The sequence below is a fragment of the Halichoerus grypus genome, chromosome 15 (assembly GCF_964656455.1).
Source record: "Halichoerus grypus chromosome 15, mHalGry1.hap1.1, whole genome shotgun sequence".
Lineage (NCBI taxonomy): Eukaryota > Metazoa > Chordata > Mammalia > Carnivora > Phocidae > Halichoerus > Halichoerus grypus.
Genome location: NC_135726.1, coordinates 42,364,851 through 42,392,567, shown reverse-complemented (window position 1 = coordinate 42,392,567; position 27,717 = coordinate 42,364,851). Strand labels below are relative to the sequence as shown.

Here is a 27,717-nt window from a genome sequence, read left to right as displayed (position 1 = left end):
CCACAAAAATGTTTTTTAAAAAAAATCAGATAAAAAATGAATGTAATACAGCTTCTTAGCCCAAAAAGGAAATAAGCACTGTTGCTCTGCAAATTTCTATTTTTCCTTTTTCTCCCAGTTTTAAAACAAAACCACCTTATTGGCAAGTTGTTGTGGTTTGCTCCCACCCTAATTAAGAAACTTATCAGCACAGCCAAGTTGCAAATACACACATTTAGTATCACCTATTTTTTGGGGTAGTGCAATATAATTTTGAAAACTTTCGTGTATACCCACTGTATTTATTTCTAACAATCCCCCTGACTGGTAAAATTGTCAAATGAAGAAACAGGTTCAGAGAAAGAAGGGGACTGATTTGCTTGCACTATCAGAGCTGCAGTCAAGGCCTACTTGGTGGAGTCATGTGAACTGGCAGTTTCCAATGTGGTGTGTTCTTCTTCTGGAGATAGATATAAATACCTTGAATGAGACTGTTTTAGGGGACAAGCTGCTTCTTGAGCTACTCAGCAGGGTGAGCTACCCAAAGTGACCACCTCAATTATTTTTAAAAACACTTGTTTTTCTACAACTTGCTTTCCCACTTAAAACTAAACTTGATTTGACAACTCAGAAATTGGTAATGCCCAAATTTCTATTCTGTGTAAGAATGGTTTGAATTCAAAGTATTGTCAATTAAATTAGAATAACCACTCCCCATTTCCTAGACCAAAATATACTCCACCCCCTTTCTGCCTTCCAGAACTTTTATCCGTGTGTACAGAACCATTTTCCATCCTCAACGGTCTCTGGAGGACAGGACAGGGGTTTGACAGTTTAAACACATTCACATAGGTATTTGCCATCGGGACAGTGGTTATTCTGTAGGAGGAAGCATGTGACAAAACTTGCTGAGAATCCTCTAGTCTCCCTCCAGCGTTTTTATGTAAATGAGACCTGAAGCAAAGTTCACCTGTAATAGGGATGTTTTTTAAAATCCCTGAGGGAAATTTACATGACTATCTAATTCTGTTCCTTAAAAAAAAAAAAAAATTTGATGGAACAGTTCTCATTTGTTTATTTGGGAACGCTAGATGCTTCAACACTGACTTTTTTCGTGGGCTGTAGTTCCAAATTTCAAGCCTCAAAAACAGTAACCTCTCAAATACACAGTTTAAACATAGATTAGCAGTATGCTAGCTAAAGCAGAGACTGGGATTGTAAACTACTTTTCCTGTTACTCTCCTGCTACTAATTCTAGTCACCTCATAAAATGTTATGGACTTCCTCCTGGGGCTGGAACCTCTAAAGTTTACACCAAACAACACACCTGACAGGTCAATTTACTCACACAAGTTTCAAAACCTAGTGGGAGGACAACGTAAGAGATGCCATTTAAGTTACCTGCCACTTTATCAGTGAAGAACTCAGAATATTTCTACCAAAATGTTTAACTGCTAAACTGTCTCAGCTGGATTTTAATCATTAGAAGGCACTTCTCTTACCAACATGTTTATTACTGTTGAAGTATTACTACCAGTATCTCCCAGTTACTGTGGTAATTTTCTGCAATTCAAGTATCACTCTAGTTACAGACTGTCTTGGGTAGGGGGGATATTTGTCAGATCATTTGATCTCAATGCCTTTGAAAAGCAGATTATAAATGAAACCAAAGCTATGAATTTTCTTATATTAAATGTGAATACTACCTTCAGGAAGAAGAATAGTTTACCTGGTTTCAGAACCTAGGTCTTGGAAATATTAGACATTAAGTATTAGATATTAAAGTTGATTCCTCTTAATCCGTGGGTTTTAACTACCATAATGTTACTGGATGCTATTTTCTTCTTACTGAAGAGTAAGCTGGCTTCTATTTCTGTAAAGGCCATTTTCCTACCTAACACTAACATCACATTTACAGAGGATGTATTCATGCTGCTACACGTTTCAAAACTTTTGGTGGGAAAGAAAAAATTCAAAATGCAGATCTTCTGTTCCTTCAGCAATGGTACAAAAACAACTTTGCCCAAATTGTTTTATTTTGCATAACAAGTTTATTTTTTTAAAAGGCATATAGACAATAAACAAAGTAAACAATCAGATCTTCACTTCTACCCAGTCTTATCTGTCCTAGAACTGTTCCATTAAGTTCCAGTCTCTAAACATCTTAAATTTCAATAATCGTCCTCTTCATCAGAGTCCATGACTTTTCTTCTGTTGAACTGGGGGAGGGGGAAATTAAATGAGGGTCATAACATGTTTAATAAAGCATAACTCAGACTTTCTGAGAAGAACAAGGTCTACCTACTAGAGCAAGACACTACGTCTTTAAAACAGCTTAGTGTTTCAGGTCTATGGGGGGAGGGGAACGACAGACCCCTCAGTACGTGCAACCTTGCTCCCCAAACTTTCACCTCTTACAAAATGGAAATGTCTATGGGCTGAAACACGTTTTGTTACAGTAGATGTATATTTAACACTTATCACTTAAAATAGCAATCTTTTTCTTTTGCCATGAGCATTTGGGGACACTTACTTTAACTGTGGTTTTCTTTTCTGTTTGTTGGCTTACTTTTTCAAGGATTTCTATTAAACCTTGTTCTGATACCTAGGATAACCAGAAAGAAAAAGAGTACTTTTTTTTAAACAGAGAGTTTACCTTAGTAGACTGAATGGTTTTAATTTTTCTGGGATGTGGGGGCAGAGGTCAAGAGGGAAGGAAAGGCAAGATGGGAAGTTCTGAGTTGGCTTAAGTTCCAAAAGAATTTTGCTCTGCTAGCCTCATTTGAGGAGGGTGGGAAAGTAGCCATCAAAATTAGCTTTCTCAGGAAATTCCAAAGTCAACATTGGGTAAGAACACCTTTATCACCACTAGCCAACAATGACAACCACCTATACCACTGTGTTAAGGGTCAGGAACAGAGACACATTGCCTCTGCCCTTGAGAAGCTTAAATGCAGGAGAGAAATCACTCAAAAAAGATGCACCAGCCGTTGTCTCTTCCACATGTGCTCTTAGGGTAAGGGGTTCAGGGCAGGACTGATTCTCGCAGGCTGTGGTGGCAGCAGGTGGTTTCCAGAGCAGGTGGGGCTCATCTGGATCTTGAAGGATGGTCAGGCTCACCAGAATAGACTCATCATGGCATTACAGCAGCATAATCAGAAATTTCAGCACCTCCTCATTTGCAAAACAAGCTTAACTTCTACCTATATTGGTAGTCTTTAATTGGTACCATTGACAAACCTGTTTCCAATGTAGAAGGAATTAGATGCTGACCCTAAGAGTCACTGGGTCACAAACACATCAAGGTTCCATAGCAATGTCGGTAAAGGAAATCAGCAGAGAATTTTAGGAAAGGCAATTAGTTATCTTTTAGGATTTATGGCAGATACTACAATTCTCTCCTTTATAAACTGCCTCACTGAAACAGTCAACAAGAATTTCTATAACCTTTCTGAAAATTGACCTTTTGAAGATATTTTTTGATAAAGTTAGGTAAAAATAGGTAGAACTGCCTTAAGGCAGTCCAAGCTTACCTTCCCACTTAGTTGTCCATATCTTGCCATCTGTATGAGGTAATTCTCTACTGCTTTAGTTTTTTCGGGCTTTACAAGTGCTAAGTTACTTACTAAAAAGAAAAAGAAGGAGTCAAAACTAAATGCACTTATATAACTTAAAACTACGCACTGACATTTCCAAAGCACTTCACAGACATATTTTGAGACTAGCAAGGTAGGTAGGTGGGGCAGATGGTACTATTACCCCTCTTAAAAAGGGGAAACTGAAGTTCAGCCATGCCAATCTCAGTCAAAGCCACACACAGGTAGTGGGAGAGCCAAGATTAAACTTGCATCCTGGGATTCTAAGCCTGATTTTTTTTTTTTTTTAAACGATTGCCCTCTGGAACACAACTTCTCTACTACTACACATATATAATTGTGATGCTCCATCTAAGGCTGCTTCTAAGCTGGGCTTCAAGTCACAATACGAAAGATACTAGTTCATTCCGACTGGCTTATTTTATTATTTTTTTCTACACTGTTTTGGTATTTATTATGAAGAATTATGAACATACACTAAAACAGAGACAATAAGCGCCCCCCCGCCAAGTCCCCTTCACCCACATCAACTACCAGCCACATTTTGTGATTGACTTGATTTACAAGTTGTTTCCTGTAAATCTCACCTAAGGTGCACTTGGAGATCATCTCCTTGGTAAGAGAGAACTGAGCTGGTATTTTTAATAACGATTTAAATGCATTTCCTTAGGTTTATAAACTTTACATTTCTTACAATATTATCCGTATTGTGTTTTTAAGTTAAATACTTAATCCAGAATTAGCAATGATTTCATGTATCTTTCCCTATTCAACTAACTCAAGTCAATGTTATGGAAATAACTTAAAGGAAACTGAAGATGCTTACAACGGGCCCGGGCTGACTGATCCAGGACTTGGGCTAAGATACTGTTTCTCATTTCTGCTTCCCTACAACAAAAACAGGTCAGCAAAATTAGAACTATGCTGTCAGCATTCCTACTGAACATACAAAAATGGAACTCACACAATAGGTTTCCCAAGATGGAGGCCTCCCGTGTGCACGGACCGCATTACAGCAGGCGCTGCGCGGTGGCAGCACCCAGTCAAGGAGAAGAGGCTACCTCTGCCCTCAGAAGCTGGCTTTATTTTATGTGGGTGTAAACCTACCAGACTGAAAGATAAAACTTTACATTTTCATAATTCAGGGTGGAGTTTTAGTTTAACCACCATTACCAACATTTATTAAGTATGCAGTGTGTGAGAGGTTCTAGGAATTTGTGGTGAGATTCCAAGCAATTAAAGGACCAAACGATTAATCTGTCTGGTATTTTTGGAGATGAAGAAGCTGAGACCTAGGGAGGCTATCTTATGGGGACACAGATAATCATGGCCAAGCTAGAACAAGGCCTCATGTTACTTTTTTTTTTTTTTTAAAGATTTCTTATTTCAGAGAGAGCATGAGCGCGCACACGCACGAGCTTGTGCACCCAAGTGGGGGGAGGGGCAGAGAAGGAGGGAGAAAATCTTCAAGCAGACTCCTTGCTGAGTGTGGAGCTCGACGCGGGACTTGATCTCACAACCCATGAGATCATGACCTGAACCAAAACCAAGAGCTGGAAGCTTAACCAACTGAGCCACCCAGGCTCCCCTGAGCCCCATGTTTCAAGACTCTCAGTTCCACTCTTTGAGTCACCAGAGGGAGTGACATTATAACACTGCAACTATCCTTGCAACTAGTTCAGGTTCATAGGACAGTGGTTTCAAACTTTTAAGTAGCAAAAAAAAATTTTCCCCCAATGAAGTCATTTAGGGAACTTAATACACAACACAGACAAAAGCAGATCCTCTGGCTGAATTAGAAGGGGAGCTGGGGCTGGCTGTACCTACTAACCACCCCTACCTGAGGAGCGTATAGCCCACTTCCACAGGCCATTTCCTTATGGCTCCTGAGTACTTCAACCCTGCTGTGAACTACCGTTACTATATTTCACTGAATCTGAGATGCCATCGGTTGTAAGATGCACCAAGTTTTATATACCTCTAAGAACAACAAAAAACACCCTAGATGAGTCTAATAGGAGACCCCTACTCAAAGCTGGGGCATCAAAGAGTAACATCCACAGTACAAGGTAAACAAAAAATAAACCGGCCACACAGAAAGGGACAGCAAGGAAGGATGCATGAATCAGCCTTGGCCCTGAGTGGAAGAAGAAAAAAATTCCTCTGAGAGTTTGAACTTCAAGTTCTTGCAGGCCTTACACTGCTTGGGGGGAAGTGGAATCTAAGGCACAGAATTTAATTTTAAAGTATCTCAGGTTAGAAATGTACCCAAGTGATGGCAAAAGCAAAAATAAATCTTCTCTGGAAGAATCCAGGACAAGAGTGATCATTTATGAGACCTAATCTATGTTAAAATGTGAAAAAATGTACATCTCAGAATCAATGAAATTCATGTAGTTTTATTTTTTTCTTAGCACCATCTTTCTTCTACCACTAACAAGCCATGTAAGGACAGAACCTTCTCTGCTCTGCCTGTTTGTACAGATCCAACACAGTGCCTGACCCAGACCTAGTGCTCAATGAATATTTGCTGAATGGTGGCACCTTGGTGTCTCAGTCGGCTGATCATCCGACTCTTGATTTTGGCTCAGGTCATAATCTCAGGGTCATGATATCTGGAGCCCAAGCGGGGCTCTAAGTTCACCGGGGAGTATGCCTGGGATTCTCCCCCTCTCCCTCTCCCCTCACTCACATGTGCACTCTCTCTCTATAAAATAATCTTTTTTTAAAGATTTTATTTATTTGACAGAGACAGCGAGAGAGGGAACACAAGCAGGCAGAGTGGGAGAGGGAGAAGCAGGCTTCCCGCTGAGCAGGGAGCCCGATGTGGGGCTCGATCCCAGGACCCTGGGATCCTGACCTGAGCCGAAGGCAGACGCTTAACGACTGAGCCACCCAGGCGCCCCCTAAATAAATATATCTTAAAAAATATACATATATTTGCTGAATGAATTAATTAAATGGCAGCATGATGTGGAGAGGGGAAAATGTGTTGTTGTTCAGTAAGTACAGTTTGTTTTGCAAGATGGAAAAGTTCTAAAGATTTGTTACATAACAATGAGAATATAGTTAACAAATGAACTTCACACTTAAAAATTATGTAAATTTTATGTCTTATTTTTAAAAATCACAGTTAGAAAGAAGAAAAGATAGCATGTGAGACAACTAGGTCTTCATTCAATAAACCCGCTATGTATGAGGTGCCCTGCCATGTGCTGGGAATAAAACAGCAGTAAGAACAGTAAATGTGAGGCACTGTCCCCATGTAATCCTCACAAAATCCCTATGAGGTAGTCATTATGAAGCTCATTTTAAGGTAATCACAGTTTAGCAGACAAGCAAACATCAACCAATTATAATACAAGTATGTGGAGTTCTACACACGTTTCTTTAATTAACAAATTAATAATGAAACTACCCTGATTACTTACGGAAAAATCTCTACGCCAGGAAAAACTTTAAATTCACACGCCTATTAAAATAACTAAACTAAAAAAAAACAATTTGGTGAAACCACCCTTCAAAAAGTTCAGAGCTCCAGCCCATACCTGTGTTTTGCTTCCTGTTGTGCTGCATCGCCAGGATCCTGGAAAAAAAAATCGTATCTTTTTAGTAGAGTAATTTCACATAAAAAAGTAGGAGCCACTTTCTTGTTTCTGATACTTAAGGCTCCTGCAGTGGTAGAGATCAAATTATTACCAAATAATTAAAAGCTGGGCCTCACAGAAATCAGTGGGATAGTTTCAACTTACTACAAGGTTTCGATAAGCTTCTAAAATCACAATCTAGCAGCATGTTTTAAATACAAGCAACCATGAGGGAGGGGAGTCCCTATACTACGAAACCGTAGTGTGAGGAAAATTTCTGGATAGTAACATTTGCTTCGTTATTGGGGACGCTCATTCACTCGCCGCTTCCCGGGAGACCGTCCCGCTCCAGCCCCACCACGGTGGTCCCCTCCCCGCACAGAAAGTCATTAACTTGAGCACTTTATCTACGGGATTCGTGTTTAGTGTGTGGCTCCTCCCCGGGACCATCAACTCCGTCAGAGAGGATGTTCCCCTCTGTACCCGCAGCACCTGGCACACAGCAGACCCTCAAACAACGTCAACTATTTGGGTCAGAACACCCGAATTCTAGGAAACAATTCGGCTGGAAAGCAGTCGGAGCCGGCTAGACCCGAAGCTAAGGGGACCGAGAGAGCTGAGGGGCTGAGCATTCCGCTCCGGAGCGACGCCGACCCGAAGAGGCCCAGCGCCGGACCGTGCGGGGACCGCACGCGGTCGGCCTGGCGGCCCGGCGGCCCAGCGCCCACACGCCCGGAGGGGCCGAGGCCGGCCTCGGGGGCAGCGGCGGGGTCCTGGGCCCGCGGGGCGAGCTCCAGCCGCGGCGTCCCAAGCCTCCGCCCGGGGCCGCGCCCTCCACCCCGGGCGAGGACGGCGCCCGGCGGGGACGGACCCGGAGGGGACGGGCGTACTCACCCCATGCTTCGCCTGCAGTTCGGCCAGCCTCTGTTTCCTCAGAGCCTCCAGCTCGTCCTCCGCCATGGTGCGGCAGTGCGGGGTCGAGCAGCCGCAACCACGCTCCGAGGGATCTCCCGCAGCGCCGCGGCGCGCGCACGACCCTCCCCACTGCGCAGGCGCGCGCAGCGCCCAGGCATCACCAATCCAGCCCGCAGCTGCGTCGCCCGCCGCAGCCAGGGCGCCGGGAGAGGCCCGATTGCGCGATCGCAGGCGGTGGGGCGGTACGGGCCGCCTGGGCAGAACCCACGCCGAGCCTTCGCGACCCCAGTCCCACCTCCTCGCCCCCACTGGACGCGGTCCTCGCGCTGGCGCGGTGGGCTAGGTCGCACTGCGAGAGGGAAAGGATAGTAATATAAAAACAGACCGTCATCAGCAAGTATAATAATAGGTAAAATCTGCCGGTGGCCGATCCGTGCTAGCCTCGTGTCATCTCCATTTACAGTTGAGGACGCGGGGATTCAGAAAGGCAAAGTGGGCTTAGGGAAATGTCCAAAAACTGGATTGCGGTGATAGTTGCACCACTCTTGCATTTGCTAAAAAGACACTAAATTGTACACTTAAAATGGGTCAGGGGTTGGGGGCTGGGGGAAGGGATCGGGAAGAAGACAGTCGCTGTCACCCGGCCATTAAGAAGCCAAGTTAAAGCAAACTTGGACGCCGAGACTCGGCCCAGATGGTCCTTTCCTCAGAGGTTGGAGCTGGGCTGTGGGGTGTGGTGTAAACTTCCAGACAACCCCCCCACCCCACTCCACCCTGCCCCACACAGACACCACCCCAAAGACACTTCTACCCCACCTCACACTCCCAGTCCAACCCACACGGACACCCCCAGCCCCCACAGACACCTCTACCCCATCTCACACTCCCAGTCCAACGCACACGGACACCCCCAGCCCCCACAGACACTTCTACCCCACCTCACACTCCCAGTCCAACCCACACGGACACCCCCAGCCCCCACAGACACCTTTACCCCATCTCACACTCCCAGTCCAACCCACACGGACACCCCCAGCCCCCACAGACACCTCTACCCCATCTCACACTCCCAGTCCAACCCCCATAGACACCCCCCACCCTACCGACCCCAACCCACACACACACTCCTACCCCACCCCACACAGACACTTCTACCCCACCTCACACTCCCACTCCAGCCCACACAGACACCCCCACACAGACACCCCCACTGCACCCCCATCCCATGAGCACACAAGGGCCTGTGGGAGGACCTTTTGGGGGCAACTGTGTTGTGTGAACTCCCTGGGGGGGGGAGGGCACCTTTAGAATGGGGACATTGTTGTGTGTGGAGGGGGACAGCCCCCTAAACCCTTGACTCATGCATGTTATTCACCTGCTGTTTTTTTCAGTTGAGGCAAAATATAAAATTTACCATTTTAACCATTTTTAAGTGTTTGGTTCAATAGTGTTAAATACATCAACATTGTTTTGAAACCAATGTCTAGAACTCTTTTCATCTAGTAAAACTGAAACTATACCCATTCAATAACAAGTCCTCAAGTTCTTCTGTCTTTTATGATTTTGACTACTCTACTTCATGTAAGTGGAATCATGCAGTATTTGTCGTTTCGTTTCACTTAGCATACTGTGTTCAAGGTTCATCCATTCGTAGCATATGTTAGAATTTTCTTACTTCCTAGGGCTGAAGAAAATTCCATTATATGTATATACCACTTTTGTTTATCCACTAATCTGTCAATGGACACATGTTTTTTCCACTTTTTGGGTATTGTGAATAATGCTGCTGTGTGGACCTCATTAGCATATAAATATTTCAATTCTTGGGTAGAGAATCCAAGTCTTTTGAATTAGACATTCACTAGACATTTTGATTTTAAACATTAATGATTCTTTTCTCTAATATGTAAACTGGCAAGATTTAAGGGGGAGAGGGGCACCTGGCAGGCTCAGTCAGTGGAGCATGCATCTCTTGATCTCGGGGTTGTGAGTTCCAGCCCCAGGTTGGGTGTAGAGATTATTTAAAAATAAAAATCTTTAGGGGTGCCTGGGTGTTAACAGTCTGTTAAGCTCCGGGCTCTTGGTTTCAGCTCAGATCATGATCTCGGTGTCCTGAGATTAAGCTCTGGGTAGGGCTCTGTGCTTAGTGCTGAGTCGGCTTGGGAGTCTCCCTCTCCCTATCCACCCCCCCCCCCCAACTTATGCTGTCTCTATCTCTCTCTCTCAAAAAAAATAAGAGAATCTTTAAAAAAAGATATAAGAAGGAGAGATTATACAAATGGTAGTCCGGAGTTTTAAGGGCATCACGGTAGAAACCCTTTGTGGCCCATTTGTGAAATGGGTGATATAATGGCTCACAGGATTTCTACTCCAGGGCACTGGAGGAGGCAGCCCTAGCTGAGCTGGTGCTCAAGTGGCACTCACTCATGAGGAAATGAGGAAACCAGAATCAGCAGACAGGGAGTCTCACCTCCTTCCTTAAATCTAAATGCATTACCAATGGATCAGATATTTAAAGTTTGAAAAAATAAATCACAAAGTTATAACTTCTTTATGTAGTTATGTGACTATTGTGGGGAAATCAGAGGACTCTCCATAAAACCATCTGAGTTGGACCTCTCTTTTAAATATATTATTTTGGGATGCCTGGGTGGCTCAGTCTGTTAACTCTGAGGGAGCCTGCTTCTTCCTCTGCTTACCGCTCCCCCCTGCTTGTGTTCTCTTTCTCTCTCTCTCTCTGACAAGTAAAAATCTTTTAAAAATAAATATATTATTTTGACTTCTTTTCACATTTCTCTAGGGTCATCAGCCTGTTCAGGTTTTTTGTTTCTTCTCAAGATAATTTTAATTTCTAGAGAACCATTCAGCATATTCCAGGGTTTCACATTTTAAAAATATATGGCTACCAGGGGCGCCTGGGTGGCTCAGTCATTGGGCGTCTGCCTTCGGCTCAAGTCATGATCCCAGGGTCCTGGGATCGAGCCCCGCATCGGGCTCCCTGCTCCGTGGGAGACCTGCTTCTCCCTCTGCCACTCCCCCTGCTTGTGTTCCCTCTCTCGCTGTGTCTCTCTGTCAAATAAATAAATAAAATCTTTAAAAAAAATTGTGTAGTTCCATCCATTTTAGGGATTGTTGATTTGTTTATTTGCATTATTATTTTTCCTGATTATGCTTTCTAGCCATTTTAATATTTTGCTGTTTTTCTCCCCAAAGAACTCAATTTATCAGTATTCTTGTTTTTAAGATTTTATTTATTTATTTGGCAGAGAGAGAGTGAGTGCGCGCATGTACAAGCAGGGGGAGAGGCAGAGGGAGAAGTAGGCTCTCCCCTGAGCAGGGAGCCTGATGGGGGGCTCGATCCCAGGACCCGGGGATCAGGACCAGAGCCAAAGGCAGACGCTTAACCGACTGAGCCACCCAGGTCCCCTAAAATAAAATATTTTTTTAAAAAGAAATAAAGATAAAAATAGAATGTAATCAATTACAAAAGAATACTGATGGGGTGCCTGGGTGGCTCAATAAATAACATCAAACAAATAACATCATTTTTTATAAAAGGCTATTTAAATAACATCTATATTATTATTTCTTAATTTGTATACTACAGACATTTTCAAATGATCTCATCCAATGGTGGATATGGATTTAACACATTTCCAGAACCCCTCTGTTCCTTCCCTCTTAGTTTCTTAATACACATATTACTAGTTTTAGTTCTAAAGTTGGTTATTGTTGTATTTTTAACAATATACTTACACTTTCTATTTCTTATTCCGTCAAGGACAGATGGTGCCTTTTCACTCTCAGCTTGAGAGGATGAAGATATTAACATCTCTACCTCCCGTAAGCTCACATCTTTTTTTGTAAATTCTCAGCTTCTATTATCTGTGCTTGTATTTCTACATCTTATTGGTATTCTGATCTGCAATCATAATGAAGTCTTTCTGTTTTGTCTATAGGTTGATTCTAAAAGTTAAAAATAGCTTTTCCAGTTCTTTTGTTCCTTTTTAAAAATTGTGGTAAAAGATGCATAGCATAAAGATTACCATATTAACCATTTTTAAGCATATAATTCAATGGCATTAAGTACATTCACATTGTTGTGCAACCATCCCCCCTGTTAACCTTAACAATAAAAGGGTTAGTTCTTTTACCAGCAAAAATGGGTTTATTTGGGAATAACGGAGAATCTCAATTTGGGACAAACAAGCTATGGCAAAACGATAGGCAAGTCCAACAAAGGAGAGGAATCTTATTTTATGGAGAAGAATGAGGAAGATGGGAGGGGTTGTTTTGAACAAATTCAATTGGAGAAAAGCACAAGTCCAAGGTGATGGTGGTTTCTCATTGGCTGAGTTGTAGGTGGAGGGTGATTTCTTTTTTTTTTTTTTTTAAAGATTTTATTTTATTTATTTATTTGACAGAGAGAGACACAGCTAGAGAGGGAACACAAGCAGGGGGAGTGGCAGAAGCAGGCTTCCTGCTGAGCAGGGAGCCCGACGTGGGGCTCGATCCCAGGAGCCTGGGATCATGACCTGAGCCGAAGGCAGATGCTTAACAACTGAGCCACCCAGGCGCCCCAGGTGGAGGGTGATTTCTTTTTTTTTTTTTTTTTAAAGATTTTATTTATTTATTTGAGACAGAGAGAATGAGAGAGAGAGAGCACATGAGAGGGGGGAGGGTCAGAGGGAGAAGCAGGCTCCTTGCTGAGCAGGGAGCCCGATGCGGGACTCGATCCAGGGACTCCAGGATCATGACCTGAGCCGAAGGCAGTCGCTTAACCAACTGAGCCACCCAGGCGCCCTGGAGGGTGATTTCTTATAGGAGATGCAATGGACATCTTTTTGTTATGGGGCCTGTAATTGATGATTCTTTCCTGTTGAGGATTCTTCTGTTGGGGTACATAATTGACAATTCTTCCTATAATTGATGTTGAATGATAAGGCTCCTCATTGTCACCTCCCCTTCTAGCTTCCCTGCTCCATTTTAGTGATATTTCTCTTTATTATTTTTCACACCACTATCTCCAGAACGTTTTCATCTTTCTTGACTGAAACTCTGTACCCATTAAACAGTAACTCTTCATTCCCTCCTTCCCTAGCCCCTGAACCACCATTTTACTTTCTGTCTCTATGAACTTGACTACTCCAGATGCTTCATTTAGTGGAATCATGCAACGGTTGTCCTTTTGTGACTGGCTTATTTCACTTAGCATGATGTCCTCAAGGTTCTTCCATATTGTAGCACATGTCAAAATTTCCTTCCTTTATAAGGCAGAATAATATTCCATTCTACATATACATCACATTTAATTATCCATTCATCAGTGGACACTTGTATTCTTTCCACCTTTTGGCTATTGTGATTAATGCTGCTGATATGATGTACAAATATCTGTTAGTCCTTGCTTTCACTTTTTCTGGGTATATATCCAGAAAAAGAATTGCTGGATCATATGGTGATTTTATGTTTAGTTTTCTCTGAAGAATCGCTGTACAATTTTCCACAGTGGCTGTGTTATTTTATATTCCCACATACATCCCAGTAACGCACAAGCATTCCAATTTCTCCACATTTTGCCAACACTTGTTATTTTCTGTTTTTGGATAATAGCCATCCCACTGGACATGATGTTCTATCTCATCGTGGTTTTTTTTTTTTTTTAAGATTTTATTTATTTATGTGACAGAGAGAAAGCACAAGCAGGGGGAGCGGCAGGCAGAGGGAAAGGGAGAAGCAGACTCCCTGCTGAACAGGGAGCCCGATGCGGGACTCGATCCCAGGACCCTGAGATCATGACCTGAGCTGAAGGCAGACGCTTAACCGATTGAGCCACCCAGGTGCCCTCTCATCTGGTTTTGCTATGCATTTAAATTAGTGATGTTGAGCATCTTTTCATGGGCTTATCGGCTATTTGTATATCTTTAGAAATGTTTATTCAAGTCTTTTGTCCATTTTATATACTGGGTTGTTTCTTCATTTGTTGTTGAGTTGTAGGAGTTCTTTATTTTTTTAAGATTTATTTATTTGAGAGAGAGAGAATGCATGCATGCGCTGGAGCCGGGGGAAGAGCAAAAGGAGAGGGAAAGAATCCTCAGGCAGACTCTCTGCTGAGCATGGAGCCCAACGCAGGGCTCCATCCTAGGACCCTGAGATCATGACCTGAGCCGAAATCAAGAGTCAGACACTTAACCAACTGAGCCACCCAGGTGCCTCAAGTTGTAGGAGTTTTTTTTATATATTTATATGTAAACGTATGATTTGGAAATATTTTCTCCCATTCTCTGGGTTGCATTTTCCCTCTGTTGATAGTGTCCTTTGATGCACAAAATTTTGTAATTTTGATGAAATTCAGCTTACCTACTTTTTCTTTTTTGTTGCCTGTGCTTTTGATGTCATATCCAAGAAGTTGTTGCCAATCCAATGTCATGAAGCTTACCCCCTTTGTTTTCTTCCGGAAGTTCTATAGTTTTAGTTTTTGTTTAGGTCTTTGACCTATTTTGATTTATTTTTTGTATGTGGTGTAAGGTAAAGGTCCAGCTTCTTCTCTTATTCCTCTTCTTCCTCCTTCTTGCATGTGGATATCCAGTTTTCCCATCCCCATTTGTTGAAAAGACTGTCCTTTCATCATTGAATGGTCTTGGCACCCGTGCCAGAAGTTATTTGCCCATGTATGTGAGAGTTTATTTCTGTGCTCTCCATTATAGTCCATTGCTCTGTTTGTCTGTTTGTGCCAGTACTACACCATTTTGTTTTTTTTGTTTTTTTTAAAGATTTTATTTATTGATTTGAGAGAGAGAATGAGAGAGAGAGAGCATGAGAGGGGGGAGGGTCAGAGGGAGAAGCAGACTCCCTGCTGAGCAGGGAGCCTGATGTGGGACTTGATCCCGGGACTCCAGGATCATGACCTCAGCCGAAGGCAGTCGCTTAACCAACTGAAACACCCAGGCGCCCAGTACTACACCATTTTGAATGCTGTCACCTTGTAGTAAATTTTGTGATCAAGAAGTGTGAGACCTCCAACTTCATTCTTTTTCATGATTGTTTTGGCTATCTGGGGTCCCCTGAGATTCCATATGACTTTTAGAATAAATTTTTCTATTTTTGAAAAAAAATCATTGGGATTTTGATAGAGATTACATTGAATCTGTAGGTCAATATGGGGCAGTATTGACATCTTAACTATATTAAGCCTTCCAATCCATGAACATAGGATGTCTTTCCATTTATTTGTGTTTCCTTTAATTTCTTTTTTTTTTTTTTTTAAAGATTTTTTATTTATTTATTTGAGACAGAGAGAATGAGAGAGAGAGAGCACATGAGAGGGGGGAGGGTCAGAGGGAGAAGCAGGCTCCTTGCTGAGCAGGGAGCCCGATGCGGGACTTGATCCAGGGACTCCAGGATCATGACCTGAGCCGAAGGCAGTCGCTTAACCAACTGAGCCACCCAGGCGCCCTCCTTTAATTTCTTTAAGCAACATTTTGAAGTTTAATGTACAAGCCTTTTGCCTCCTTGGTTTAGTTTATTTCTAAGTATTTTGCTCTTTTTTTTAAATTTTTTTTTATTTTTTATTTTTTTAAGATTTTATTTATTTTTATTTTTTTTATTTTTTTTTTAAAGATTTTATTTATTTATTTGACAGAGAGAGACAGCGAGAGAGGGAACACAGCAGGGAGAGTAGGAGAGGGAGAAGCAGGCTTCCCGCCGAGCAGGGAGCCCGATGCGGGGCTCGATCCCAGGACTCTGGGATCAGGACCTGAGCTGAAGGCAGACATTTAACGACTGAGCCACCCAGGTGCCCCTATTTTGCTCTTTTTTAATGCTAATATAAATGGAATTATTTTTCTTAATTTTCTTTTCTGATGGTTCACTGTTAATGTATAGAAATGCAACTGATTTTTGTGTTGATTTTGTATCCTGCAACTTTGCTGAGTTTATTAGTTCTAGTTTTTTTATTTTTTTATTTTTTATTTATTTATTTTTTTAAAAGATTTTATTTATTTATCTGACAGAGAGAGAGACAGCGAGAGCAGGAACACAAGCAGGGAGAGCGGGAGAGGGAGAAGCAGGCTTCCCGCCGAGCAGGGAGCCCGATGTGGGACTCGATCCCAGGACCCTGGGATCATGACCTGAGCCGAAGGCAGACGCTTAACGACTGAGCCACCCAGGCGCCCTAGTTCTAGTTTTTTTTAATGGAATCTTTAGGCTTTTCTACATGTAAGATCATGTTGTTTGTGGACAGAGATCACTTTACTTCTTCCTTTCAAATTTGGATGCCTTTTATTTCTTTTTCTTGCCCAATGGCTCTGGCTAGGACTTCTAGTACTATGTGAAATAGATATGGTAAAAGCAAGCATTCTTGTCTTGTTCCTTATCTTAGAGGAAAAGCTTTCACACTTTCACCATCAAGTATGTTAGCTATGGGTTTTCCATATATGGCCTTCGTTATGTGGAAGTAGTTTCCTTCTGTTCCTAGTTTGTTGAGTGTTTTTCTCATGAAAGGATGTTGAATTTTGTCAAATGCATTTTATGTATCAATTGAGGCAATGATACGGGTTTTTTCCTGCCTTCATTCTGTTGTCATGGCATATTACTTTGATTTTCATATGCTGAAATATCTTGTATTCCAGGAATAAATCCCACTTGGTTATAGTGTATAGTCCTTTTAATATGCTTTTGAATTCTGTTTGCTACTATTTTGTTGGTGATTTTTGCATCAGTGTTCATAAGGGATATTTGTAGTTTTCTGTTTGTTTGTTTTTGTTTTTTTTGCATGTAGTGGCCTTGTCTGACTTTGGTTTCAGGGTAATGTTGGCCTCATAGAATGAGTTAGGAAGTGTTCCCTTCTCTTTTATATTTTTGGAAGAGTTTGAGAAGCATTTGTGTTAATTCTTCTTTAAGTGTTTGTCAGAATTCACCATGTGTTCCTGGACTATTCTTATTTTTTTCTTAATTAAATATTTTTTTTAAGATTTTATTTATTTATTTGACAGAGAGACAGAGAGAGAGCAAGCACAAGCAGGGGGAGCTGCAGGCAGAGGGAGAGGGAGAAGCAGGCTCCCCGCTGAGCAGGGAGCCTGATGGGGGGCTCGATCCCAGGACCCTGGGATCATGACCCGAGCCGAAGGCAGATGCTTAACTGACTGAGCCACCCAGGCGCTCCTGGACTGTTCTTTGTTGGTAGGTTTTGATTACTGATTCAGTATCCCTACTAGTTATTGGTCTATTCAGATTTTCTCTTTCTTCATGATTCAGTCTTCACTAGGTTGTGTGTTTCTAGGAATTTGAACATTTCATCTAGATTCTCCAATTTGTTGGTATATAGATATTCCTTTTAATTTCTTTTTATATCCTTTTTATTTCTATAAAACCAGTAGTAATGTCCCCTCTTCTATTTCTGACTTTAGTTCTTTGAGTCTTCTTTTTTTAGTTAGTTAGTCTAGCTAAAGGTTTTTAAACTTTGATCTTTTCAAAGACCAACTATTGGTTTTGTTGATCTTCTCTATTTTCCTGTTTTCTATTTTATTTATGTTTGCCATAATCTCTATTATCTCCTTCCTTTTGCTAGCTTTGGGATTAGTTTATTCTTTTTCTAGTTCATTAAGGTGTTGATTTGAGATGTTTCTTGTTTTAAAATATGTTTATGGCTCTAAATTTCTATCTTAGCACGGCTTTTGTTACATCCCATAAGTTTGGTATGATGTCTTTTCATTTTTATTTGTCTGAAGATATTTTCTAATTTCCTTTGTGATTTCTTCTTTGCTCTATTGGGTGCTAAAGAGTTGTTGTTTAGTTTCCACATATTTGTGGACTTTCCAGTTTTCCTTCTACTGTTGATTTCTAGTTTCATTCCACTGTGATCAGAAAAGATATCTTGTATGATTTCAGTCTCTTAAATGTATTAAGACTTGTTTTGTGGCCTAATATATAGTCTATCCTGAGACTGTCCCATGTGCACTTGAGAAGCATGTGTGCTGTGCTGTTGCTGGGTAGAGTGCTCTGTATCTATCAGTTAGGTCCAACTGGGCTATAGTGTTGTTCAGGTCCTCTATCTTCTTATTGATCTTCTGTCTTATTGTTACTTCCATTATTCAGAGTGGGATATTGAAGTCTCCTACTATTCTTGGAGAGCTATCTCCCTTCAATTCTGTCAATGTTTGCTTCAAATATTTAGGAGCTCTGATGTTTGACACATGTATTTTTATAATTGTTATTTCTTCTTGGTGAATTGACCCTTTTATCATTGTAGTATGCCCTTCTTTGTCTCTTGTAACAGTTTTTGACTTCAGGTCTATTTTGTCTGATAGCCATTCCTTCCTTTTGGTTACTATTTGTATGGAATATATTTTTCCATCATTTCACTTTCAACCTATTTATGTCCTCAGATCTAAAGTGAGTCTCTTGTAGACAGCCTGTAGTTGAATCCTGTTTTTTATTTAGCACTTACTTTTGCATTTTGTTATTTGTTTTATGTATGTCTTATAACATTTTTGTTCCTCATTTTCTCCATGACTGCCTTCTTTTGTATTTAGTTGATTTTTTTGTAGTGACACATTTTGTTTCCCTAAGTTATGACTTTAAAATATTGTTCAACACAGAGCCAAGTAGTGTACTGTGCTATTTATTTTCTTGTTCAAATTTTTGCTTTTGCTGGAGTTTTTAATTGTGTCTATTTTTCTTTTCTTTTTTTTAAAGCTTTGCCTATTATTTTTTAAAGTATTTTTCACCAGCTTTATTGAAATATAATTGATGGATAACACTATGTAAGTTTAAGATTTACAACATGATTTGCTACAGGTATATATTGTGAAATGATTACCACAATAAGATCAGTTAACACACCCATCACCTCACATAACTACCTTTGTGTGTGTGTGTGTGTGGTGAAAATATTTAAGATCTACTTTCTTAGCAAGTTTCAAGTATATAACACAGTATTATTAACTTTTATCATCATGCTGTACATTTTGATCCCTAGAACTTATTTTTTAAATATTTATTTATTTATTTTAGAGAGAACAGTGAGGGGGCGGCAGAGGGAAAGGGAGAGAGAGTCTTAAGCAGACTCCTTGCTGAGCATGGAACCAGACTCGGGGCTTGATCTCACAACTCCCAGATTACAACCTGAGCCAAAACCCAAAACCCAACCTGACGCTTAACTGACTGCACCACCCAGGCGCCCCAGATGTTACTAATTTTATAACTGCAAGTTTGTGTCCTTTAGCCACATCTTCCCATTTCCTTCACCCCTCAACCCCTGGCAACTACCAATTTACTCTGTTTCTATGAGTTTGACTTTTTTAGATCCTATCTACAAGTGAGATCATGAAGTATTTGTCTTTTTTGTCTTACTCATTTCACTTAACATAATGTCCTCAAGGTGCATCCATATTGTTGCAAAAGGCAGGCTTTCCTTCTTTTTTATGGCTGAATAATAGTCCTGCGCGCGCGCGTGTGTGTGTGTGTGTGTGTGTACACCACATTTTCTTTATCAATGGATACTTGGATTGTTTCCATTTCTTAGCTATTGTGAATAATGCTGCAATGAACTTAGGGTTGCCCTTTGTTTTTCTTTATCAAAGATAATTGAACATTTCTTTTCTTTTTTTTTTTAAAGTTTTTTATTTATTAATTTGACAGAGAGGGAGAGACAGCCAGAGAGAGAACACAAGCAGGGGGAGTGAGAGAGGGAGAAGCAGGCTCCTCACTGAGCAAGGAGCCCGATGCGGGGCTTGATCCCAGGACCCTGGGATCATGACCTGACCTGAAGGCAGACACTTAATGACTGAGCCACCCAGGCGTCCCGAACATTTCTTTTCTGAACTCTTCATCATATATTCTCGCAGGCTTCACTTTGATTATCAGAGACTTATCTTATAAAGGCTTTCCTCCTCCCTCTTTAATCTGGACGTGTTTTTCTCTAGGCCTGGAGCATACCTGTCATTCTGGATTTCCCCTTGTTACTGTCTTGGGTTGTATCCTCTGTTTCTTGGATTCCTTGTTTTCTTTCCTGGTTCAACCCCTCATTTTGTTGAAGCACATCTTCAAGTAATTCTTTATGAAAAAAAGAGTATGGCCGGTAAATTTTCTTTGTTTTTCTATGTCTGAATATTGAATCAACTCTTACATTTGACTCTTTGGCCAGCTATAGATGTCTAGATAAAATAAGTTTCCCTTCAAATTATTTTAAATTAATAATTAAGAAATAAATTATTTGATATTTTCCTTTCCAGCTTTGTTATGTATTGGTAGTATTTTTTAAACTGCTTACTTTTCATTTTGAAAAATATCAAATCTATAAAAAATGGAATGAATGGTACAAAGAATACTTATGGACCTGTCACATAGATTCACTAATATATAAGATTAAGATTTTGCCATATTTGCTTTACCTCTATCTATACACATATTTTTCTGAGCCATTTGAAAGTACCTTGTAGATATCATGTCACTTCACTCCTATGTATATATATCCTAAGAACAAAGACATCTCATACATAACTATAATACAATTATTGCATCCAATAAATTAATACAGATAAAATAATATCATTTGCTTGATGTACAGCCCACATCATATCTCTCCAGTTGTTCAAAGAACCTTCACGACAGGTGTTTGTTTTCTTGTCAGTTCAGGACTCAATAGCGTTTAGCAGTCATTCCCCTGAAGTCTGAAAGTAGAGCTCCTCTGTTTTCCAACATTTAGTTATATAAAAAATCTGGTATATGTTCCTTCATAAGTGGTATTTTTTTTTTTTTCTTGAGCTTTTAGGATCTTTTCTTTTTTTCCAATGTTCTAAAATTTTGCAAAGATGTGGGTCTATTAAAAGTCCTTAAGCTGTTTGCTTCGTAGGTCTTTTAAACACGGACACTTGTCTCTTTCACCTTTGGGGGATTTTGTTGTATTGTTCGTCTGATAATTTTCTTCTCTCTGGTTTCTCTTTTTCTGGAGCACTTCTAAAACTGGACCTCCTGGCTAGACCTTCTATGTCTCTTCTTTCGTGTCTTCCATCTCTTGTTCTCTATGTTCTGGAAGATTTCTTCTGTTGTATCTTCTGAGCCTTCTAGATAATTTATTTCAGCATCATAGTTTTATTTTAGAGGAGCCTTTTCTCGTTCTCTGATTGCGCCATTTACATAGTATCTTGTTCTTGATTTTGAATGCAATAACATTGAATACACTTATGATAATAATTTAAAAATATCTATAATTTAATTTATTTTTATTTATTATTTTATCTATTATTATTCTTTAATCAAATTAGTTCTCTATCCTTTCAGTTTTTTTTTTTCCTTTTAGTGGAACTTTTTTATGGCAGCCCTTACCAAGCTAATACATATCTGTCTCCTTTTCTGTCTTTTCCTTTTTCCTTCTCCCTTCTTTCACCTCTTCTTCCTTCTTCCTTTTCTTCTCCCTTTTTCTGGAGTTCTTAAAATTTCTTCACGGAGGTACTCTGATGTTTCATTTGTGGAGTTGATGTTCTGTGGCCCCGCATTCTGAACTAGGGGAGGGGATGGGACTGCACTGTTAAAGGCAGTCTTTCAAGTAACCCCCTTGTTTTTGACCCAGCCTCTTGCATCCTCTGTCCTGCGCATCTTTGGAATTCTTTAGGGAAGATCAGCAACCACCTCTGTGCTGTGTCATCTGTTATCCCTTCTCTATCAGCTTGACAGAGTTGCAGAAACTTTTTTTTTTTTTTAACTCTCTTCCCCAGATGGACCACTTTCTGTACTCTTTGTCATTATGGATGTGTTCCCAGTTTAGTTCCTTACTATCATTTGTGTAGGGTCTCAGGAGGGAGAAGAGAAGAACTGAGTGGTCAGTCCATCGTTTTGAAAATAACACCTGTTTCCTAGTCTCCAGTTTGCAGTTTTGATGTCCTTGGCTGAGAAGAGACTTGGGAGGCTCGTGATGACAGTTGGGATGGACTGGCTATGCTGTAATAACAAAAAATTCAAAATCTGGATGGCTTAAAACAACAAAAGTTTATTTCCTGCTCATTCTGCCTGTCCACTGAGGTTAGCAAGGGGCTCTGCTTCATGTCTCCCCAGTCTGAGACCCAGGCTAATGGAGCAACTGCCATCTTGGTGATACCAGTTGCCGTGGCAGAGACAACCTGGTCAACTGCTCACTGTCCCCTTAAGTGTCCCCCCAAAATGATACCCATCATTTCTCTCCACGTTTCATTGGCCAAAGCAAATCAGTAGACTGTGCCTGACATCAAAGGGGGCAAAGTGCAGTCCTACTCTGTGCCTAGAAAATGGAAAGCTGGAAATGTTTGTTGAAAAAAACTATGGCCCACCAGAAGATTTTAGCATTTCAAGAAGTTGAATTCTTTTAACTGTTGTTGTTGTTGCTTTTTTTTTTTTTAATTGGCACTGGAGTGAGAGAATGTGGGCTTGTATAAAATCTTGAGTTTTTTTTTCCCTATTGTATTATTTGTGATTAATTTTGATGACTGTTTTAAGGGATTGGAAAAGTATTCTTTATTGGTTATGGACAAGTTCCATACAAAATAGGAAGCTATTTATATCTTCTATATACCTGTTAATTTTTTTTATTTATGGATCTATCAAAGACTAAAGAAGTATTGAAAGTTCTTGACATAGTATTGTGTTTCTATAGATCTCTCCTTGTTTTTATAATAGTGTTGCATTCTTATTTAACTTGTCAATATATCTAGTAGATGGACCTAGTAGATGTACATTCTCTATTTTGTTTAAATAACCTTCTTTGTCCCAATTAATGGGGCTTTTAAATTCCTGTTCCATTGACCACGTATCTTCCTTACTCTCTTAGGATCTCCAACTGCTTCTTAATTATTTTTCTGGATTCTAAAATAGCTAATTTTCAGAGCAACAGATGAACTGTTCATGCTCCTACTTAGACCAACACCCCCATTTGAACATGTTAAAGATTTTATTTGTTTTATTTATTTTAGAGAGAAAGAGAAAGAGGGACTGAGTACAAGTGGGAGCAGGGGCAGAGGGGGAGGAAGAGGGACAAGCAGGCTCTGTGCTGAGCATGGAGCCCAACGAGGGGCTCGATCATGACCCAGAGATCATGACCTGAGCCAAAATCAAGAATGGGAGGCTTGGGGCGCCTGGGTGGCTCAGTCGTTAAGCGTCTGCCTTCGGCTCAGGTCATGATCCCAGGGTCCTGGGATCGAGCCCCGCATCGGGCACCCTGCTCGGCAGGAAGCCTGCTTCTCCCTCTACCACTCCCCCTGCTTGTGTTCCCTCTCTCGCTGTGTCTCTCTGTCAAATAAATAAATAAAATCTTAAAAAAAAAAAAAAGGAATGGGAGGCTTAACCAACAGAGCAACCCAGCACCCCTGAATGTGTTAAAGAAAAAATAACTCTGACACTTGTTAGAATGGTAAGAAGGACTTTATTTGAGATTATGGCAAATTCGGGCTCAACAAAGACTAGTGGGGATTTATGGGCAAGGAGCAGTGTGAGGAGGTCAGTGGTTGGGAAATTATTAAGAGGAGATGTTGAGGGCGGGGGATTTTTACTAAACTGGCCTGATGGGATACTTGCAAAAGGCAGGTCAAGGGCTCAGACAGCAAGGGTGGGGGATGAGGAACTTGGTAAGTTATCTGGGTAGGTGATGACTTAGCAGGATTCTTTGCTAAGACTGGGCTGGGCAGGCCAAAGACAGGATGGGGGCCAAGGTCAAGACCTTGTCAATAAGAGGGCTCCGAGGATCCTGACTGACGTGTGGTCTGGGAGAGAGTATCTGTTAAACACCTCATGGCAGCCTCTCTCACCCACTCTGGAACTTTGCTTCTATAATTATTCTCCTTTCTCCTGCACGTAGTTTTTCTCTCTCCTACATCACTTCCATCAGCCCAGAGACATTCTACAATATTTTCCTTCTTTAAAAACACAGAAACAAAACCTATCCTTACCTTACTCCAGATAACAAAAATTAACTCAAAATGCATCCAAGACCCAAACATAAGAACTAAAACTATAGAACTTTTAGAAGAAAACTTGCAGGGGAAGCTTCAGGATATTGGATTTGACGATGACTTCTTAGATATGACACCAAAAGCACAGTCAACAAAAGTAAAAATAGATATATTGGACTTCATCAAAATTTAAATCTTCTGTGCATCAAAGGACACTGCCAACAGAATGAGGACAACCTACAGAATGGAAGAAAATGTTTACAAATTGTATATTGGATGAGGGGTTGATATCTAGACTTTTTGAAGAACTATAACTCAACAGCAACAAAACAAAACAAAACAAAAACAGACAACAACCCAGTTCCAAAATGGGCAAAGGACTTGAATAGACATTTCCACAAAGACATACAGATGGCCAACAAACACATGGAAAGATGCTCAGTATCACTAATCATTAGGGAAATGCAAATCAAAACTGCAATAAGATACCATCTCACACCCATTGGGATGGCTACTATTAAAAAAACAAACAAACAGAAGATAACAAGTGTTGGTGAGAATGTGGAAAAATTGGAACCCTTGTGCACTGTTGGTGGGAACGTAAAATGATGCAGCTGCAATGGAAAGCAGTATTGTCGTTCCTCAAAAAATTAAACATAGAATTACCATATGAACCAGCAGTTCATGTCTATATATATACCCAAAAGAATTGAAAGCAGGCTCTGAAAAAGATACCTGTACACCCATGTTAATAGGAGCATTATTCATAATAGCCAAAAGACAGAAGCAATGCAAGTGTCCATTGATGAATGAATGGGTGAACAAAATATGGTATGTACATACAATGGACTATATTTAGCCATAAAAAGGAATTCTGACACATGCTACAATGTGGATGAACCTTGAAGACTATGTCAGTCACAAAAAGATAAATACAGCATGATTCCGCTTATAAAAAAAGTACTTAGATGTTATGGACTGAATTATGTCCCCCTTAAATTCCTTTGTTGAAGTGTAGCCCCCAATGCGACCACATTTGGAGATAGGTTCTTTAAAGAGGTAATTAAGTTTAAATGAGGTCTTATTGGTGGGGCCCTAATCCAGTATGACTCGTGTCCTTGAAAGAATAAGAAGAGACACCAGGGATGTGTGCACACAGGGGGAAGACCATGGGAGGACCCAGCGAGAAAGCCGCAATCTACAAGCCAAGGGAGAGACCTTAGGAGAGACCAACACTGCCAACACCTGGATTGTGAACTTGTAGCCTTCAGTACCATGAGAGAATAAACCTCTGTTGTTTGAGCCACCCAGCCTGTGGTAATTTGTTATGGCAGCCTTAGCAGACTAATACACTGGAGTAGTCGAATTTATAGAGACAGTAGAATGGTGGTTTTCAGGGGCCGAGGGGAGAAGGGCATGGGAGCTGTTTAGTGGGCATAAAGTTTAAGTTTTGCAAGATGGAAACAGTTCTGGAGATTGCACAACAGTGTAAATGTACTTAACACTGTAGAACTGTACATAAAAATGGTTAAGATGGTAAATTTTATGTATATTTTACCACAGTGAAAACAAAACACCTCCCTTGAGGCTACAAACCCCTCCTACTAGGATACTGTTTTTCTGCTCTGCTTTAGAGCCAAACTCCTGGAGAGAGTAGTTTATATTTGCTGTCTCTGCTTCTTCACATCTCATTTTTTTTCTTGAACCCATTCCAATCAGGATTTTCCGAAACTGCTATGTTCTGAGTCATTGACATAATTCCAACCCATCAGCGTTTTTTTTTTTTTTTTTGGATCCTTTGCTCCTCAAAATACTTGCCCCGCCTTGGCTTCCTGGTTTTCCTCTTGCTTCTGCCTTGTTGGATCTGGTTGGCTCCTCCCCTTGATTCTATCTGTGAGATACCCCAGGGCTCTGCCCCAGGCTTTGCGTGCTCAGCCCATGGAAACGTCATCCAGTACCAGCTGCACACTGGTGAGTCTCAAATCCCATTTCCAGCCCCACCCTCCTTCGGAACTTAATGCCGGGACATCCACCTGCCCACTCAGCATTGTCGTGAGGATGTCTAACAGGCATCCAAAGTCAATGTGCCCAAAGCAATTCCTTGACTTCTTTAGAATTGCCACCTCCGTTGTTCGCTGTCTCAGTAAATGGCACCACCTTGCAGCCAGGTCAAAAAAACAGGTGCCCCCATGACTGCACACCAAAGATCTTAAGAGTCACCTTGACTGGTCTCTTCCTGTCTCACCCCATATCCAACTCACTTCAATATCCTGTGTTCTCTGCCTTTAAAAATCTCTCCAGGATCTGACCCCTCCTCACCTCCTGCACTACCTGCCTTGGCCAAGGCCACCTTCTTCTCTCATCTGGATGACCGTGGCTGCTTCCTTGCTAAATGAACAAATGAATAAATGCTGTAAGTGTTGAAATTAATGATACAAAATATAAATGTACATTCCTGAGGACACCATCAGAAATACAATTGAACACTTTACTATGCAGGGTGCAGGTGAGAACAGGTGATCATATATCAGCATATATACTCCAGAGAACTAGCAAGTATCCTCACTCCCGTCACCCAGCATCTAATTAAACCCAGTAAAATAATGCTAGCATCACCAGGAAGTCAGTTAACATGCATGGCATCTCTTTTGGCTCATTGAAAGGAAATTAGCATGGCCATTAGAACTTTAAGAGGGAAATCAGAGTCTGAGATACCGACCATGCAAATAACCAAACTATCAGAGAATGAGCTGTTTTGCTTAGGATGGTTGATGGTTCTCAGAGGAGAAAGTGTGGTCCTCGTTTCAAAGAGTAGGATGTCTGACCCCACCCCTGGGCCTCATCTGCTTCCCCCACACCAGTCCATCTCCAGGGGTTGGGGCTTATGATCTGTCACTTACCTCTTAGTAACAGAAACAGCTGAAGTTTAGGCGTGTATTTTTTTGTTTGGCCAAAACGAACACATCAGAGTTGCAGCATTAAAATGTTTCTGCTCTGGGGCACCTGGATGGCTCAGTCATTAAGGGTCTGCCTTCAGCTCAGGTCATGATCCCAGGGTTCTGGGATCGAGCCCCGCATCGGGCTCCTTGCTCTGCGGGGAGCCTGCTTCTCCCTCTCCCTCTGCCCCTCCCCTGCTCATTCTCTCTCTCTCTCTCTCTCAAATAAATATAATATTTTAAAAAAATAAAAATAAAGTGTTTCCGCTCTATAGGGGCGCCTGGCTGGCTCAGTTGGTGGAGCATGTGACTCTTGATCTCAGGGTCCTAAGTTGGAGCCCCACATTGGGTGGACAGATTACTTGGAATAAATACATTAAAAAAAAAAATAAAATGTTTCTGTTCTCGGTGGGGGGAGTGTTGCTGAGAAGTGTCCACTGAAGTGGAGCCATGGTAGGGGGCTGGGAGTGGGGGTGGCCAGGTGCACGGGGTGGGTCCCCCTACTGCAGTGCGGAAGGTGATGCGCCTTCTGGGTGGTGCAATCTTGGTGTTACAGGAGTCAGCCGTCCTTGGACAAGGCAGAACCCCGAGAACTAGCACAACTATTGGCAGAAGTCTGAAACAGAACCAGAGGAGCTTCCGGCAGGGGCTGTGTGGAAGAGAAGAGAGAGAGAGAATGGGATAGAAGAGCCACTTCGGGTGGGCACTCCTTCAGCACCAAGTCACCACTCCTGTGACATATTTCACTGGGGACACAGGTGATGGAGTCTGTCAGTACAGCTTACAG

At 41.3% G+C, this 27,717-nt stretch overlaps 1 protein-coding gene and 1 long non-coding RNA gene across 5 annotated transcripts; one reads left to right on the top strand and one right to left on the bottom strand.

Moving 5' to 3' along the window:
* Positions 1-2,007: 2,007 nt before the first annotated feature.
* On the bottom strand, positions 2,008-8,234 carry PDCD5 (programmed cell death 5). Of its 3 annotated transcripts, XM_036069023.2 has the most exons (6): positions 8,057-8,229; positions 7,124-7,161; positions 4,402-4,463; positions 3,513-3,604; positions 2,513-2,584; positions 2,008-2,198 (listed from the first exon to the last, which is right to left on the bottom strand). In XM_036069023.2, the coding sequence occupies exons 1-6, from the start codon at positions 8,120-8,122 to the stop codon at positions 2,151-2,153; spliced, it is 378 nt and encodes a 125-aa protein (XP_035924916.1). In that variant the 5' UTR covers positions 8,123-8,229; the 3' UTR covers positions 2,008-2,150. The 3 variants fall into 3 exon arrangements, with proteins under 3 accessions (XP_035924916.1, XP_035924917.1, XP_035924918.1); XM_036069024.2 differs by lacking the exons at positions 2,008-2,198; positions 2,513-2,584 and adding an exon at positions 2,653-3,077 and having other exon boundaries at positions 8,057-8,234; XM_036069025.2 differs by lacking the exons at positions 2,008-2,198; positions 2,513-2,584 and adding an exon at positions 3,084-3,219 and having other exon boundaries at positions 8,057-8,234.
* A 132-nt stretch (positions 8,235-8,366) lies between these two features.
* Positions 8,367-26,441, top strand: LOC118520818 (uncharacterized). 2 transcript variants are annotated; one of them, XR_004909847.2, is made up of 3 exons: positions 8,367-8,486; positions 11,859-11,920; positions 26,296-26,441. It is a non-coding gene; the product is annotated as an uncharacterized LOC118520818 (long non-coding RNA). The 2 variants fall into 2 exon arrangements; XR_004909848.2 differs by lacking the exon at positions 26,296-26,441 and adding an exon at positions 25,154-25,274.
* Positions 26,442-27,717: the final 1,276 nt, after the last annotated feature.

Coding starts and splice junctions, on each gene's coding strand:
- PDCD5 (XM_036069023.2), bottom strand. CDS start 8,122: ATGGCGGAGGACGAGCTGGAGGCTCTGAGGAAACAGAGGCTGGCCGAA. Junction 2,585..3,512: donor ATGGACAACTAAGTGGGAAG/GTAAGCTTGGAC, acceptor TGGTTATCCTAG/GTATCAGAACAAGGTTTAAT. Junction 2,199..2,512: donor AAAAGAAAACCACAGTTAAA/GTAAGTGTCCCC, acceptor CCCCTCCCCCAG/TTCAACAGAAGAAAAGTCAT.